Source organism: Lytechinus variegatus, chromosome 10 (genome assembly GCF_018143015.1).
Source record: "Lytechinus variegatus isolate NC3 chromosome 10, Lvar_3.0, whole genome shotgun sequence".
Classification (NCBI taxonomy): domain Eukaryota; kingdom Metazoa; phylum Echinodermata; class Echinoidea; order Temnopleuroida; family Toxopneustidae; genus Lytechinus; species Lytechinus variegatus.
Genome location: NC_054749.1, coordinates 3,158,356 through 3,176,018, shown reverse-complemented (window position 1 = coordinate 3,176,018; position 17,663 = coordinate 3,158,356). Strand labels below are relative to the sequence as shown.

Sequence of the window (17,663 nt, the reverse complement as noted above, 5' to 3'; positions counted from 1 at the left end):
AATGTTTTCTATGATCACTTCTCTATGTTCTTCCAAAAAAACAACAACAACAAAGACATTTAATATTACTACTGTTTTTGTTATAGGGAATCCACAGAATTATTCATCTTTCAGTACATCAGATCCCCATTTCTTTTCCATTATTGCTTCACAGCATGATAACTTGAGAGCATTAAACTTTTCATATCAAGTACATAGCAGAGGCAAATTGTTTAAGGAAGGTCTAAAAACAAAATTACTGGGTTAAATATATGCCCTGTAGGCTAAAACAAAATTACTGTTTTTTTACCATCATCACAATCTGGACCAGTCCATCCGGGTGCACATTGACAGCTATAACCATTGGATTCCTCCATGCATGTTCCTCCATTCTGGCATGGATCACTTGAGCATTCCAATATGTCTATGTTTGCAGGAAGATGTCACAAACACAAAAAATGAATACATTTTCTCAATTCATGTATTAAGCTGTGCATTGCTACGATGTTAATGATCATAGAAATAATAAGTGCAAAATCTTTTATAGATGATTCAAATAGTGGAATGTTCATATTAATTAAATGCTCAAAGTGCTTGAGAGCAAATTACTAATACATAACAGCTTTAAAAACTACACTTCAGGCAAAAATTAAAACAAGAATGAATAAATGGAAGTCCGTCAAGAAGCATTCTTACACAGGTATGTCACTTCATTATTCCTGAATGGGCATAGACCTTTTAGAAATATATAAAATGTATAAAATATACACATAATAACTTGTGATCGCAATGATTTCCTAACATTGTAGAAAACTCCTCAATACTAAAATCATAAGCATATATTGATAATATATCATATTCTTGATATTCTTCTGCATACACTTTTCTGTAATACATCATATAGCAAATCAAACCTTCTTCACAGCGAGCACCCTGCCATCCTGGGGTGCAAATACACTGGAATGTTGCTTCTCCTTGCATGCAGGTTGCTCCATTCTGACAAGGGTTTGGGTCACACTCATCCACATCTGAAGATAAAAATGATAAAGTTTGGTAGATAAAGTGAACACCAAGCATTCCAAAAACAATTTCTGATGCATTCATGTTGAAAGGCATGCATGAACACTAAAATTCATATACTACATTGATAAGTGATTAGTGATAATCTGATTGTGATTGAATCTTTATGACATCATAGCGCCACGCAATCATAAGATGGTTGTCATCAAAGTTAGCATATACAATGTGTCCCAGAAACTGGGATTCCCATATCAATTTTCCTTCAACTGATAATCAATTATGACACTCAAGAGGTGAAATGGGTACCTGGCAGGAATCTATTCCTTGAAACAATGAAGGGCCATATTGCATTAATGCAAAGTCTAGGGTTATAAACAGTCCAGTGCCAAAAATTTCATATCTGACAGACATGGATAAAGAAAAGGAACTTACTAATATCATCAAGCCTTCATGCTACAATATGTACAAAAAAAAGCTTACCCTCTTCACACAGGGTTCCGGCATATCCTGCGGGACACTGACAGAGGAAGCCATTGAAGAAGTCAATGCAGGTAGCACCATTCAGGCAAGGGTTACTGTCACATTCATTGGTTTCTAAAAACAAGCGATTAAAATACATGCACATCAGTATGCTAGAAATTATTCAAGTTAGCAGTGTGAAAATTAATGTCAAATAATACAAAACACGAGCAGTCTCTTTAAACTTCTTGGCAATCATTCAAATATACAAACATCTGATTCTTTCCATTCCATTCTTATAATAAAGAACATACATATACCTATATACAAAGTTATCACTAAATCAGAGCAGGCTCAGAGCTAGATAAGGCACAGATGGAAATAAAAAGTAAAATCCTACAGACATAAAATACACAGAATGAGACATAAATTCTATTTTTTGCAATTTCCTACAATTTTGAAACCAGCAATTAGGAAAAGGTAAATATTGGCGCAGAAATAGTATTGCATTGTACAATGTTTACATACCAAGTTCACAATTCCTGCCAGTCCATCCTTCTGGACACGTGCATTGATAGTCATCAGGGAGATCCACACAGGTAGCTTCATTCTGACAGGGGTTATCACTGCACTCGATGATCTCAATTTCACAGTTTGTACCTCGGTAGTCCTCAGTGCAGTTGCATTCATATCCATCAAATAACTCGATGCAAGTAGAATTATGAAGGCATGGAGATGAATCACACTCGTTAATCTCAGTTTCACAGTTGAGACCAGACCAACCTGAAGGACAACGGCATTCATACATTCCTATCAAGTCCAAACAGGTAGCACCATTGAGACAGGGATTGCTCATGCATTCAAGAGTCTCCAATTCGCAGTTGACGCCTTCGTAACCAACAGGACATTGACACTGATACTCTCCAACGGACTCAACGCAACTTGCCCCATTCTGGCACGGACTACTGGCACATTCATTGATATCAAGCTCGCAAAGTGTGCCATTATATCCTTTGGCACAGACACATTCATATCCATTCATAAGGTCGGTGCAGTTAGCTCCATTCTGGCATGGGTTGCTTGCACATTCTGGGATGTCAAGCTCGCAATTGCTTCCTTCCCAGCCTGGAGTGCACACGCACTCATAACCGCCAACTTGGTTGATACAGGTTGCACCGTTAAGGCAGATGTCATTTGCGCATTCATCGATGTCAAGTTCACAGTCTGTACCGTTCCAACCAGGGGGACACTGACATTCATAGCCGTTGGTAAGATCAGAACATGTAGCATTATTCTGGCATGGATTGCTATCACACTCCAAAACATCTGAAAAACAGACATGTGAAACATTCATATCACATCACTTGACAAAACATACTACTGACTTGTCATGGAGATGAACCCGAATCCACAATATTTTTAACGCAGACCAACAGAATGGCCATGTGTTATCCTATATCCTATTCATCTAGATAGCTACCTCCACAAACATTCTGGACATTATCAAATCACGGTTGTATTGAAAATGGGAATGATTTCATAATAGAGTTGATTTTAAATGAACTAATCTAGCATATACTGATACAAATTGGATTGTAGCAAATAAAATGATAATGACCAATTCTGTTTCTTAACGATGTGTTAAGCATTCATCATACATTACCTCTAGGCATGCCTCTAAAGTGGTCAATATAGATCAGTCCTAATTGAACTTGTATAATCACAACAACATACATAATAGATATGAACTTTTTTCAAATCAAGAAGTGACTGCGTACCATTTTCACAGCTGTTGCCTGTCCATCCATCTGCACATATACATTGAACGTTTGGATACACCTCCATGCAGGTTGCTCCATTTAGACAAGTCATATTGGTGCAGAATTGGACTCCTGAAAAGGCAAAAAAGAGAAGGCATATTATCGCAAGGTCACATGGTATTGTTGAATGGATATTATCTAAGAAGATATGGATGGAACTCCAACAATAGACTTCAATATAATGGATAATCAATAAAAAAAATAATGCAACTAAACGAAAAATCATCAATAAAAAGTATGTATAAGAGTTTGAAATAAATGCAAGATTTTCTTAATAAGTAAAAGAGAAATTACAATCTCAATCTCATGCAAATACTACTTCGAATGGAGGAATTTGAAAGTAATTTATAATTAAAAACTAATTGATGCTTCACAATGACATCCTGTAAATTAGAACCAGGTCAACTTAAAATGTCAATGCTGTTCAGATTTCTCTTACCAAAAAAAAAACAAATCTGAAGAAAGAAAATTAAGTACTTTGTAATTACATATTAACAAAATTTTGGCAATTAAAGATTACATTTATTTTACCTTGTTCACAGTTGGTTCCATTATAACCTGGAGCACAGATGCATTCATAACCAAGAAGATCTTCCAAACAGGTGGCTCCATTGAGACAGGGATTGCTGGCACATTCTTCGATGTCTATGCAAATCATACAGATGATAGAATACAATGAATACAAATGTCAAAAGATGTTTGCAAGAAATGGTTCTAAGTGCTTGAAATCGAAGTTATTTCACTTTGAATAGTATTACAAACTTCTACGATCAATAATATGCAACATTTATAAAGCGCTTAATACAAATGTTCCTTAGCACTGCATACTTACCCATACTATTACCCTGGCTTTAGCATGGCTATCTTGATCAGACACTTGAGCATTCAAGGAATCCCTTCCTACTAAGTACTCATTTACTACACCTGGTAGGCAATTGTTGTGGTGGGATTTGAACCCCAGACCTTGTGGTTCAAAGTCAAAGCAATTTAATAACATACATTGTGAAGTGCTAATCATTCTGTAAACACGATGATTCGTCTTTAATAATAATTGGTTAATATAAATAATCGCTGGGTACTTTACCTGATTCACAGTTTGCTCCTTCATATCCTGGCATGCATTCACACTCGTAGAAACCTGGGTTGTCAACACATGTAGCTCCATTTACACAAGGGTCTGATAAACACTCATCAAGGTCTGTAATGAGAAAATTGCATTAAAAAAAAGAAAATCATGATATGCATACATATTGCATATATTTATGTACTCTTTAGGGAATATGTGAGCATTATGCTTCATACTTGGTCTAAGAAAAACCTACTGAAGTTGATCCATCAAGCATTCTAGTTACCACAAGGACAATGGTATTGACAGATTAAAAGACAACCAGAAAACGAGATGGTTCTGGCACGCACCTTTGCTGACACATACTATGTAGATATTATCAATGTAATGCTATTATTTTACTATCTACATGTATATTTCTGTTGTTTTACATGTATTTATTAAATTAACTTCTTTACTGTTTTGGTTTATATATAACATCAATTATTGTTGCACTTCTATAAACTTGAAAATGTATGTTCATGTACGTGGACCCCTTTGAAAATCAGATCTGCTAAAAGGGATTTCCACTCTTTGACAAGAAATGCATACCTGAAATATAAATACTCAGCAAGTAGGACCAAAACAGCCTCTCATCTATTTAAGATTTAAAATAATTCTCACCAGTTTCACATACGACCCCAGCAAAGCCCGGAAGACAGGTACACTGGAATTGAGCAACAAGATCCGAACAGGATGCTCCATTCATACAGGCAAATCGTTCACATTCGTTGACATCTGAGCAAAATGGATAGATGTGGAGACATTTTAGGATTATATACATTCAAAAGAAGCGTAATCATATAGTTTTTCTATTTGGAAAAGTTACAAATAACATAGCATGATATCAAATAGGTCATGTCACGTCATTTGCGTTATTTTATATTTATTAACTTGTACTGTAAGGGGTCATTTTTAAATAAGCCATCATTTGTGCTTTTTATGATCCCCACTTTACTAATATTGAGATGTACTGAACATTGTATTGATTTGTATATATTGTTGTTCTTTGAAGTAGAAATAAATTGAATTGAATTGAGATATTTATATTAATCTGAAGAATTGATATGAAATGACAAGTCTAGAAATTAAGAACTCCATATTTATAATTTTTAGGCAAAACTAGTTTTCAAAACAAGCGTCATAACATTTTCTAAAATAAACATCACTGTCATACATGTATAGAAGGAAATTAAGATACTTGGGTATGGTTTAAAACAAATTAATTCAGTGAAGATATGCATTTGATTTAGATGATGCCACTGTAATTAGCAAATGGGCAAGTTTTCATATAGTTCTGATTTAATCCTACGCATTTATACTCTCAATACTTAAAAAAAACTGAACTGCATTTTCCACTTACCGGTTTCACATAAATCTCCTTCCCAACCAGGTTTACACTGGCAGAAATAGCCATTCACATAATCTATACAATTAGCTCCGTTCTGGCATGGGTTGCTTCCACATTCACCAATTTCTTCAAAAATTGGGAGAAAAAGCAATGTTTACAAGTTATATACTCAAAGGAAAAAACGAGAAGTCGGATTACATAATAACAATGATGCATAGGGAAAATCATAATATAATTCTTGACTGGTCAATAACAGGTAAACATGCCCATATTTACACCAAAAGTAATGATAAAAATATTCCATCTTTGATGATTAAGCTCTATAATCAGAGCCAATTTCACAAATTTACAGTTAAAAAGGCAGCCAATTGATCCTTCTATCAATTGCATGGCAATGTAATTATCCAGTAGTCGATGGCTTACAAACCCATATAAAACCTGTGAAGGGAACTCACCCATCTCACAAGTGACGCCTGTCCAACCGTTCTCGCAGATACAGACGAATCCATCGACCTCGTCAATACACTGTGCTCCGTTCTGACATGGCATGCTGTTACACTCGTTGAGTTCTAATGTGGTTGAGAAAGAGAGTGATGTGGGAGGATAGTGGGTGCATCGGTGATGAAGGAATGGGCAAATGTGAAGGTGATTGAACAAGCAAGGTGTATTTCAGTGATATGAAACAGAAATATGTGACAAAGATGGATGAGAGTGAAACAGAATATAATTGGAGGAGATATTTATCAAGGGTAGAGAACAAGAATAGAAATAAGTCAAGTACATTCATCCACATGTAGGAAAAAGAGAGTGCAAGAAAAAATAAGTTCTGCAAGCTTTCTACAAAATTACATGTATACACCATGCATGTGGGTGGTGACATGGACAGCATGCTTTTAAGATATTGATAAAAACTAATTGTTAATAATTAATTTTCAGACAGTATGGGGATTATTTATATTGTAACATCAATAGCTCTTTTATTACTAGTAGTAACTATTAAAACACAAATTCCTTCTTGCTTTAATATTTAAGCAGGATTGTCTTTCAGTAATGACTATAATATCTAAGAATGTATTTGACCAGATGATATGATGCAGCTTACCTGTCTCACAGTGGACCCCGGTCCAACCAGATTGGCAAAGACATTGATAGGAACCAACATTATCAAGACATGTTGCCTCATTGAAGCAAGGATTGCTAGCACACTCTTGGATCTCTGCCAAAGGAAAATGAATAGAAAATTAATTTGGATTGAAGACAGATCAAAATATTATTGAAAAACACTGTCTTTGATTTCAGACCATGTATGGAAGTTAATAAATGATCAAAAGTTAGCAGAGTAATACAGAAAACAAACAAGATGACTACAACATCTTTAAGAAAATATTCTAAATAGATAAAGTACAGATACAGATTAAACCAATGACAAAGAATTGATAATATCTAGATATTCTTTAAATGAATTGCATGCATGAAAATTCCCATGTTCCACCACAAGTTCAAATGTGACTGGAATGAACTGATGGGGTTGGTGTCATCAAATTATTTGATAAAACTAGCAGCAGGGTAATAAATCATTATTCTTAACAGATATGAATGAAAGAAGACTAATTTTGCTTCCATACCAGTTTCACAGAAAGTGCCTTCATAACCAAGAGCACAGTCGCAGGTGTAACCATCTACAATGTCCAGACAGGTCGCTCCATTTTGACAAGGATCACTTTCACACTCATCAATATCTGAAAACAAGAATATCAATTAATCCCTATTGCAAAAAGAAACTGCAGGCAGGCACACCCTATTTTCCTTGTACCTGGTAAAAAAATTAATTCTCTTTGGCTGGACGTTGACTTCCATAAAATGATTTGTACAACTGCAAGTACAGTATGAATTAATGAAGCTAGGCATATAATCTAAATAACAATATACTGAGGCAATACATAACTAGTTTATAACAATTTCCTCGAATGACTTTCTTAAAGGAAGAACTTCAAGAGCTTACCAACATATGGTCAAAGAATATCTTTTCATGCTCTTTTATAATAGAGATCATGATGATCATTAATGATGATCCTTTCACATATGTATACTCTTTGAATATTACACCAAATTAAAAATGATCTACAGTGTTGATGATGTAAGTATATATATATATATATATATATATATATATATATATATATATATATATAGATGTATATTCAAATCAATCAAATCAAAAGACTTACTTATCTCGCAAAGCTCTCCCGTCCATCCAGAGTCACAGAAGCATGAGAACTCCCCAATAAGATCTATGCACACTCCATTATTCATACAAGGGTTACTGGAACATTCAAGCACCTCTGTGAATATGATGAGAGACAACAACATTGTGAACATGTGCAATTTCTGTGCAATGTAAGTGTAGAATTATAGCAAGAAGTAGGGCCTGTCCCATATGTGGTTATCTGTGTAGGCGATCTTTGGTGTGATTGTTCATCAGCCTAGATTTCAAGTTTCATTTATATATTATTACCACATCTAATATTATGATAATATAGAGACATTTGACTTTGATTTTTAATGACTTTCTCAAAGAAATCATTGCTTGCTGCAAATACATTTGTTTAGTTTTAAGCATACATTAAAAATATCATTGACGTCTCGTAAGAGTTTGAGAAATGAAATTGTTTAAATCAGGAAACAAATGAGAGAAAAAAAAGAAGACAAGATAAGGCAAACCTTGTTCACAGTTGATTCCAGAGTAGCCGTCAGTACAGACACACACATAGGAGGTAAACATGTTGTTACAGGTACTGTTAAAACCACATGGATCAGACTCGCAAGGATTCAGCGCTAAAAAAAGAAAATAAAAAGAAATATATTAAACGTTATACCGCCATGTTAAATAGCTTTCCCAACAGTTAAGAGGAGAAAAGTGAAATGCATTTCCTTTAAAATCAAGTAATTCTTATTTCTTTAGTGAATGCAATGTTTGAACTAGTAGGATATTGAATTAAATACAACACATTTATAGGAGAAACATAAACAAATCAAACTGTCTGGCATATTTCTTTTCATACAATTGATAATGCATATACATACTAAGAAATTACAAAACTTACCAATTTCACAAAAGTTTCCAGCATGTGATATAGGGCATTCACACTGGTAACTGTTGAGCATATCGATGCAGGTTGCTCCATTTAGGCAAAGGTTGCCAACACAGTCATCAACATCTGAAAAGTACAATATCCATATGATAAAACGATAAAACTTGTGCATACATGTAGCATTGGTTAGCTATGAAACTAAGGAGATATTGTTCTTAACATACTGTACTAATAATAAGTATCACTATGACGAAGCAGTTTATTGTTTGACAGATGGATAGTACTCATGAGTAAAACAGTGTGTGCAAACAAACATCTTTTACCATCAGACACACACAGCATCAACTTTTACACAGATCTTTACTGCATTTGCAAAGATGGTTTTGGCAATTGGCAAATGCAAATTATCACAAAAATATTGCAACTGAGGTCTGAACACATTTGAAAGAAGAGTAACAATAATTTCAGGGACTATGGACGGCCAGCATAGCCCAGCAATGTCATCTATTACTGATGTTTGTTCAAAATATTTTCAATGATGTATATTCATGCATTCATCGTTTTCTTAAAAATTCACTGTGCTTTTCTTTGTTTACAAAGGACATTGTGCAAATTTCCTGTAGAAAAAAATTATGACACTGATGGCTTTCCATAGAGTTATGATTGATTGATCAATCATAATTCTTTGTAACACGGGCCCCTGATGTACATTTACCATTGTCACAGTTGGTTCCACTGAATCCTGGAGGACATGTACATTGGTATGAGTTACCAAGGTCCGTACAGGTAGCTCCGTTCTGACAGGGATCAGGGTTGCATTGATCAATATCTGTTACAAAGAAAACACACATCAAATTAAGTTGTTGGTAGAAATATGAATAAATTGCAAATTGGTAAATAGTTGAATCTGCAAATTCACTAAGTGTGTATCATTAATATATTGAACAGGCTTTAACATAAACTGACAAAGCACACATTAAAGAACCATGCATAGAACACAAAATATATATCAAGCCCTAAAATTTCAAACTGCTTAAATGAAGGTTTTCTTTTCTTCCTTTTATATACTAATATTTTGTACCTTGCATTTTAATTTTACATATATATCTGGCCAGCGTTTGTTTGTTTTCTTTAATCTTAATAATAAAATAAGACTAAATTCTCTATCCTTGAAACCAAATCATACAAGCTGTTAAGTTGTATTAATATTTGGACACCATTTCTATTATGGTAAGAAATAAGCATCTTATTTGGTATTAATTCATACAAGCAAAAGATGGCATACCCTGAAGTGCATTTATTCTGAAATGATACACATGAAACAAAAGACAGCAATTTCAGGTACAATTCTGATAAACAGATAATAATGAGTACACCTACCAATATTGCAGTAATCTCCCGTGAAGCCAGGTGGGCACAAACAGTTGTACGATCCCAACAGGTTCTGGCAGGTTGCATTGGCAGAACATGGGCTACTTTCACATTCATTGATGTCTAGAATGAAAACCACAACAAAAAAGTCACATGATTTCTGATGAATAAATATTTGTTTTTGTTTGGTTGCCAAGATGGTCGATAGTCTACTGTCAATCACTTTACTCACCATGCTCACTATGATATATTCTCAACAAGATGTAAGGAGATGAATTTGTTTTTTCTTTTTTTCCAGATGGTCGATAGTCTAGTGTCAATCATTTTACTCACCATGGTCACTATGATATATTCTCAAACACGATGTAAGGAGATTGGTTATATATGATTTCTTTTCAGAATATATTAGAACCTTAATGGGTGACTGAGAGTTTTTTTTATAAAAAAATATGTCTACTCATTAGATAAAGTACACTTGGTCAGTTGCAGTGAATGCATTTGTGTCGTTATATTTGTGTTGGAATGACAGAATTATTTTAAAGTCTGAATTCAAATAAAAATATTTCTGTGAAAGAAAAAAAAGTAGGTAAAATTTAACTGACCTATTTCACAGATGCCTCCAGTCCATCCATCAGTACAGTTGCATTGAAAACCATTGAGTTGGTTCACACATGTGCCATTGTTCAAACAAGGGTTGCTTTCACATTCATTGATATCTAAAAGAAATATATGTAGTAGCATGCCAAAGTCAATGCTAATTACATCATACTGGCCAGTGAAATGCAGTATTAAGAAAATAATCATAACCCAATATGCAGTAGAAAAGATGAAATGACTGTATAATCAACTTATTAGTTAAATATTCAACTATTTAATAAAATCTGTTGAATATTATTATTCAACTGAGCTCTACATGCTAACATTGTAATTTAAGCGTGACTATTAAGTATTCAAGCAAAGATATTTTTTATTAAAAAAACTCACCTATGTGGCACACATCTCCTGTCCAGCCTGGTGCACAAGTGCATATCACAAAATCAAACTGATTTGAACAAGTTGCTCCATTCTGACAACGGTCTCCAATACAAGCATCCTTAGCTGTTTTTTGTTCAAGTAGTCAAAGTAATCAAAACAAAATTAGTAGTTATATCAGTAATAGCAATTCTTTTTCACCCTGGGTAACACTGTCAGATATAAGCTGATCCTCTATTTGCCCTTGCATAACACATATTATCACCTTTCTTATTATTAAGATCTGACAATCAAACTATTCAAATAATGAACCATTTAATTTACAATATAAAGTTGTATTAAAAACAGATAATTGTTTTGTACTATATAATACACAAACAGTATGTGCCTAATAGTTGCTTTGGATTAAACATGGGACATTATAGTGCCTATGCTTTAAGAAATTTCACATTAGCTTAATTCAACCACCACTGATAACACATCAGAATATACCAAGACAAAGCCACTGATCAGGAATGAAATGACAATTTATCTTGTCCCTTCTGACAAATTAAAACACCATTAAAAAAAATTGCAATGAAATTGTGATTTCAACATGGTCTATCACAACTGACCTTAGAGAGATCAGCACATCATAAAACTGTTTAGAACAGTATGAACACACAAAAAAATTACCTGTTGTACAATCAAATCCTGTCCAAGCGATGGGACAATCGCAATCAAAATGGGTAGTATTACCACTGCACAAACCTCCATTGGCGCAAGGGTTTGAGTCACATGCACTAAATGCTATAGACATCAGTGGAATGATAACAATGGTTGGATGGAATGGGGGTTAGTGATGGAATTCATGAATGATCAAGACAGTATGGTTTGGATGAGAATGGACGTTTATAATAATAATAATAATAGACAGTTCTTGTATAGCGCATAACACATTATAAATAACGTCTCTATGCGCTTCCAAAGGACTTGGATATTATTACCCTGGCTTTAGCCCCGCAGCCTTTTACAGCGCTGGGGCATTTCAAGGAATAAATTCCTACCAGGTACCCATTCACCTCACCTGGGTTGAGTGCAGCACAATGTGGATAAATTTCTTGCTGAAGGAAACTACGCCATGGCTGGGATTTGAACCCACGACCCTCTGTTTCAAAGTCCGTAGACTAATCCACTGGGCCACAACGCTCCACTATGAATTTTTATGAATGTTTATGAATTACACACATTTGGCAAGAAAATTCATTATAACAAAACAATTAGGAAACTCTTTTATATAGCCTATATTAAACAAGGAACATATTTAAAAGTCTAATTCATTGATAGCAATGTGCTTTCACACAGGAATCATTTGTGACCCAATGGCTTGCTTTCATGTCAAGAACGTAGAACAAATAATTAGTCTAATCTACCTCCCGTTTTTTACATGTCTACATTAATTGTGGAATGAAAAACAATACAAAAATACTGAAAGGTTTTGGGTCAAGATGTGTTATAGATGAAATTTTAGCTTTGCTTTTTTTTTTAAACCAAACAATTTCTTTCATGATAGAAAACTGTTTGAAATTACTATTTATAAAAACTAGTGATGCTCTACAATGTCACTGAATGATGCGGTTTACTAATTACAGCATTGTTATTCTAAACATGATTGATTTCCAATATGGAATTTGGGTGATATATCAACACAGATTCTACCTTAAACTGATAGCAAATGATCATGTCACATATTCAACATTGAAACAGGTTATTACTACATTCACTATTATCACAATTAATGGTGAACTGAAGACTATGTAGATGATAAACTTACGAACTTCACATCTCAAGCCCATGTACCCATTAGGACATTGACAATCAAAGCCTCCGATTGTGTTGTTGCAAGTAGCATTGTTCTGACAAATGTCCATGGCACATTCATCAATATCTGAAAATGCAACAATACAATTATTTTTACGACAGATTTGTACATTGCTGGTACACATATCAGATTTATGGTGTTTGCGTTCCCTCTAACCACTTGGTAGAATTAGTCTTAAGGCACTGTTACATCGTTCTGTGCAAGCCTTGCTGGCGAGTTGCGGGTGACTGTGCTCAGACGACAATTTCGTCATGTATTCATTTTGGAAAAAGGCATTTTCTGCACTTTTAGAAAGCAAACAATTTATTTAATTCATAATAACCCTCTTCCTTTGCATATTCTCTTTGAGGAAATATGCAATACAGTAGAGTCCTCATAAGTCAAATTCATATGTGATAAAATCATCACCCATGCAAAAGCATCATTTTCAGTCCTGATTATGCAAAATGTGTTACTAAATCTTTTCATGCAAATTCTACTGCACTTCTGGAGTCAAACATATATTTTTTTACAAATGCAAAACTGGGTAGGTTCACCTGTATTTACCTTGTTCACAGTTGTGTCCCATGAATCCCAGAGGGCAATTGCAGGAGTAAGAAGTCATATAGTTGGTACAGTTGGCATTGTTCTGGCATGGGTCTGAATCACACAAGTTGATTCCTGAAAGTAAGAACAATCATGGATCACAAAGATGAGTCGCATAGGAATGAAATACATTTGAAATACTAATATAACTGGACTTTCACTTAATTGTTGAATGGTAGGGTGGTTTTTACCAGACTGCTAAGGAGCAAAGTGTGAAGTTACTCATGCAACAGTATCAGGGAATTTGTTTTATTTTCTGTTCATGTTGTAGTGGTGTTTTTTATGTCATACTTTCGGTCATGTTAAAACATGAAAATGTCATATTTTTTGGTTGCGCTATACCCCAGCGATGCCGCCAGGACGACACTGGACTGTTGGATATTACCATACCCCCTTTCTTCTTCGGTTTAATGGATCGTCCTGTCGGCAGCGCTAGGGTACAATTTTCTTGTAACTTAAGATTATGTTGTATGTACTTATACAATGTTGTTTTTGATTGAAGTGCAACGATATGTTTTGTATACTTTGATTATTTTTATGACAAATAAAAACTGCAAAGATAAAAAAAACAAAAAAAAACAGTATCAGGGACTTATACAAATGTAAATTATTGTAAATATCAATAAACTCTATTTATGACACAGAGGTCCAGAATATCAACATGATTAAGTCATTTGTAAAGGACTTGGTAAGATTTCTAGCCTCCATCATCAGAATATGAGATAATTTTCCTACTACCAAGTCAACAACCATATTCAACAATAATAACAAATGATGATAATGTAAATCAGTACACAAAAAAGCAACATTAAGCTCTCCGCATGGTGAAGCCAAAGTTGCCCCGCTCTCTGATGCGGGATTGCGACTACTATCAGACTCATTTTCAAATAGAGCAATCATCAGGAATAAATAATGTTGAATCTTACTTACCGATTTCACAGAACTCTCCTGTGTAACCAGGTAGGCACACACAGCTGTATGAAGTATCGTTGGTTGCAAGACAAGTTGCGTTATTCTGGCACACATCCGACTCACATGGATCCATAGAGCCTGGAAAACATGAAAGATATTGTACTTGTTAATTGGTTTTTAATGGCACTGTCATAAAAAAAAGACATCCACCAAATTTTTTTTATTATTATCTCACTTTCTTTGGATGAAATGATTTAATGATTTCGTATCATTTATTTCAATGTCTCCTCCTTTAACACATTTGATTTATTCAAGTAAATGCTCCTCAGACAAGGTCTAATTAATCAAAATTAGTTTGGTAAATTGAACAAACTTTTACAAACTGTATGTCAAAACATAAGCAGAAAATATGAATAAACATACCTAATGGCGTACAATCTCCATCATAAACATAATCTGTATACAAATTTTCTAAGTAGAATCTGCAAAACTTGATACAGGAACCACCCTCTTCCTATAAAGGTTGTTTTAATGAACATTTAACAAATTATTGAAGTGTTGTATTTGACAGACTTGAACTCTACACAGGAATCCGTTATCATTACCCTCCTGTTATTATACATTGCAATGACGTGTAAATTTATAGTTTGTAGGTCCTTACCAATGACAATGATAGAGAAGTCACAAGACGCATTATTCCCAGCTTCATCTGTTGCAACGTAAACAATTTCAGTTTGACCTATTGGGAAGTCAGATCCCGGAGAAGGGCCAGCAGTCTGCTCTACGGTCACACTACCACTGTTGTCTGTGGAGGTTGGCGGGGTCCACAGTGCAATGGCTGTTAGACTTCCCGGTGCAGTCTGTACAGTGACATCAGCAAGGCACATATCAAAGACTGGGTCCTCAAGATCTGTATAGTGAAGAATCATCAAATGTTGAAAGACAATGGCGAATAGTAAGGAACAAGATTAATAAAGGCAAGAGAGAGTAATGAATAAAGGAAAAGATAGAGTCAATGCATTCTAACATTTTGAAAACAAGATTGTTATCATGGTCTGGTGATTCTGACCCTTATCTTTCAAACTGAAGGTATAGGGTTCAAACTTCAGCCATGGCATTTTTTCCTACAAGAAAAAACAAGTTATTGTGTTGCAATCAACCTAGGTGAGGGGAATGGGTATACCTAGAAAGTGGGAGCTTGAGCTAAAGCTGACATAGAGTAAAAGTGACTATGGAATAGATCATTTGTAGATAGTTGGTTTTATATTAATGCCTATTATCATTATTTGATCAGTTTTGCAAATCACATGAGTGACAATAAAGGATGGCATTGAACTCACCAAAGACCATAACAGTGAAAGTACATTCAGCCATGTTGCCTGATTGGTCAACAGCAATGTAAGTTACTGTTTCCATTCCAATACCGAATAATGAACCACTGGTGAAATTGCTGCTGAGGCTTTCAAGATTGCCAGAATTATCTTCGGCAATGGGTGTAGTCCATGTCACCGTAGCAGTAGGAAGTCCCTGGTCTGTGCTGGTCATGATGTCATCAGGACACAAGGTGAATGATGGATTCTCGTTGTCTAAAAAAATGAAAAAATTAGGAATTCTTGAAATTTATTATTAATATATGACATTCTAAATCATAACCTAGGTCATTGAAGTAGCATACAAAACACAATTGAATTCACATCGACACCAAACATGATGTTTTGCATATTCCTGTTGTAGAAGATGTGGTCGATGTCAAACTGTATACATGTTACAGTAACATGAAGAATATGATGAGTTCTCCAAATCATAAAAAATATATATTCCATATCCTAATTGCCACAAGGCATATGAAACCTGGATGATTTCAAATGGACACAAAAAAACTATTGTACTTCCTCTTGTAAATATTCCATAGATGAACCAATACATACCTATTACGGCAATGGAAAAAGTGCATGTTGCTGCATTGTCGGCTAAGTCCTGAGCTATGTAAGTCACCGTGGTCACCCCTATATAGTAAAGGTCTCCATTCACAGGAGAGGACACTATGTTCACTACTCCAGAGTTATCTGTGATGGAAGGATCTGGCCACGAAACGTTGGCAAATGCAGAGCCAGGATTGGTAATGAGGGTTATATTGCTTGGGCAGCCAGTGATCAAGGGAGGCATGAGATCTAGAATGAGAAATAAAACATATATGTCGATGAGTGAAATGTAATACCAAAACATAATTTTCAGTTGTGGTAATAATCTAGAGTGCGCCTTCTATCTAGTTTCCTATTTAGAGGCCCAGAGGGAATTAATACAGAGAAGGGGGCGGGTTATTATTTGAAATATGATGAGAATTGATATGTCTTAAGAATAAATTTGAATGACTACATTGACTTGACGTATTGCATATTATTGAGGAGAGTGCATTCCACAAATAGCAAAAGCTTTTTCACCAAATGAGCATTTGACACTACAAGATGTCAACAACCCGGTTCCCAATGATCTTAGATTTCTTGAGGGTACATATTCCAAGATATGAAGTTTTGAGTTTGAATATAATCCAATCAAATGTCTACCAAAGTGTTTACATGCATGAATGCAAAATATTTGCTTTAAAAAACATAAAATAAAATTAAAACTCTTGCATATAGTGCAGGTATTATATGCATATGCTCCACTACACTCATGATTGGTATCATATTATTGCCCAAGAATAATAATTCACAAATTTAGTCGTTTATATAGTCAAATATGAATGAATATACAATTTTAATAGCCAACTTAAAAAACTGATTTATTCAAAATTACAGTTTATATTAAATTGACCTACTGACTTAAAGAGAAATGCCAGTAGTTGCAGTAATCACTGATTTCATGAGAAAGTTTATAAAACTAGGCTTAATTGTCATAATACCATTGAGGATCTAGATCTGGTACAATTACATAAACTGAACTTTGTAAAATCTTGAAATCTACGCTGAAAAATATTCACACTGAAGATCACCAACACAGATAGGCACACGTGGGACAGTGTATTATTATTGCTGGAATTAAAGACCCGACGGAAGTGACCAAATCCACGCTTATTTTGCTTATTTCTCAGCAAGTACACAATTTCTTCCAGAATCCTTTGGCACATACTTTTTAT

The 17,663-nt window shown here is 34.6% G+C and overlaps 1 protein-coding gene across 28 annotated transcripts in view; it reads right to left on the bottom strand.

Moving 5' to 3' along the window:
* LOC121422500 overlaps window positions 1-17,663 on the bottom strand; it is a 155,349-nt gene that overhangs the window by 82,767 nt on the left and 54,919 nt on the right. For 27 of the 28 annotated variants that reach the window (XM_041617618.1, XM_041617590.1, XM_041617592.1 and 24 more), the window contains 26 exons: window positions 16,456-16,698; window positions 15,868-16,113; window positions 15,189-15,437; window positions 14,546-14,665; window positions 13,577-13,690; window positions 12,983-13,096; window positions 11,845-11,958; window positions 11,182-11,295; window positions 10,800-10,913; window positions 10,207-10,320; window positions 9,542-9,655; window positions 8,839-8,952; window positions 8,456-8,569; window positions 7,963-8,076; window positions 7,360-7,473; window positions 6,837-6,950; window positions 6,190-6,303; window positions 5,747-5,860; window positions 5,008-5,121; window positions 4,363-4,476; window positions 3,810-3,923; window positions 3,237-3,350; window positions 1,987-2,784; window positions 1,480-1,593; window positions 894-1,007; window positions 290-403 (listed from right to left, as the gene is read on the bottom strand). In XM_041617618.1, the coding sequence (XP_041473552.1) occupies window positions 290-403; window positions 894-1,007; window positions 1,480-1,593; window positions 1,987-2,784; window positions 3,237-3,350; window positions 3,810-3,923; window positions 4,363-4,476; window positions 5,008-5,121; window positions 5,747-5,860; window positions 6,190-6,303; window positions 6,837-6,950; window positions 7,360-7,473; window positions 7,963-8,076; window positions 8,456-8,569; window positions 8,839-8,952; window positions 9,542-9,655; window positions 10,207-10,320; window positions 10,800-10,913; window positions 11,182-11,295; window positions 11,845-11,958; window positions 12,983-13,096; window positions 13,577-13,690; window positions 14,546-14,665; window positions 15,189-15,437; window positions 15,868-16,113; window positions 16,456-16,698 (4,050 nt within the window). The remainder of the gene's footprint in view (window positions 1-289; window positions 404-893; window positions 1,008-1,479; window positions 1,594-1,986; window positions 2,785-3,236; window positions 3,351-3,809; window positions 3,924-4,362; window positions 4,477-5,007; window positions 5,122-5,746; window positions 5,861-6,189; window positions 6,304-6,836; window positions 6,951-7,359; window positions 7,474-7,962; window positions 8,077-8,455; window positions 8,570-8,838; window positions 8,953-9,541; window positions 9,656-10,206; window positions 10,321-10,799; window positions 10,914-11,181; window positions 11,296-11,844; window positions 11,959-12,982; window positions 13,097-13,576; window positions 13,691-14,545; window positions 14,666-15,188; window positions 15,438-15,867; window positions 16,114-16,455; window positions 16,699-17,663) is intronic. The other variant, XM_041617593.1, reaches the window with a different exon arrangement.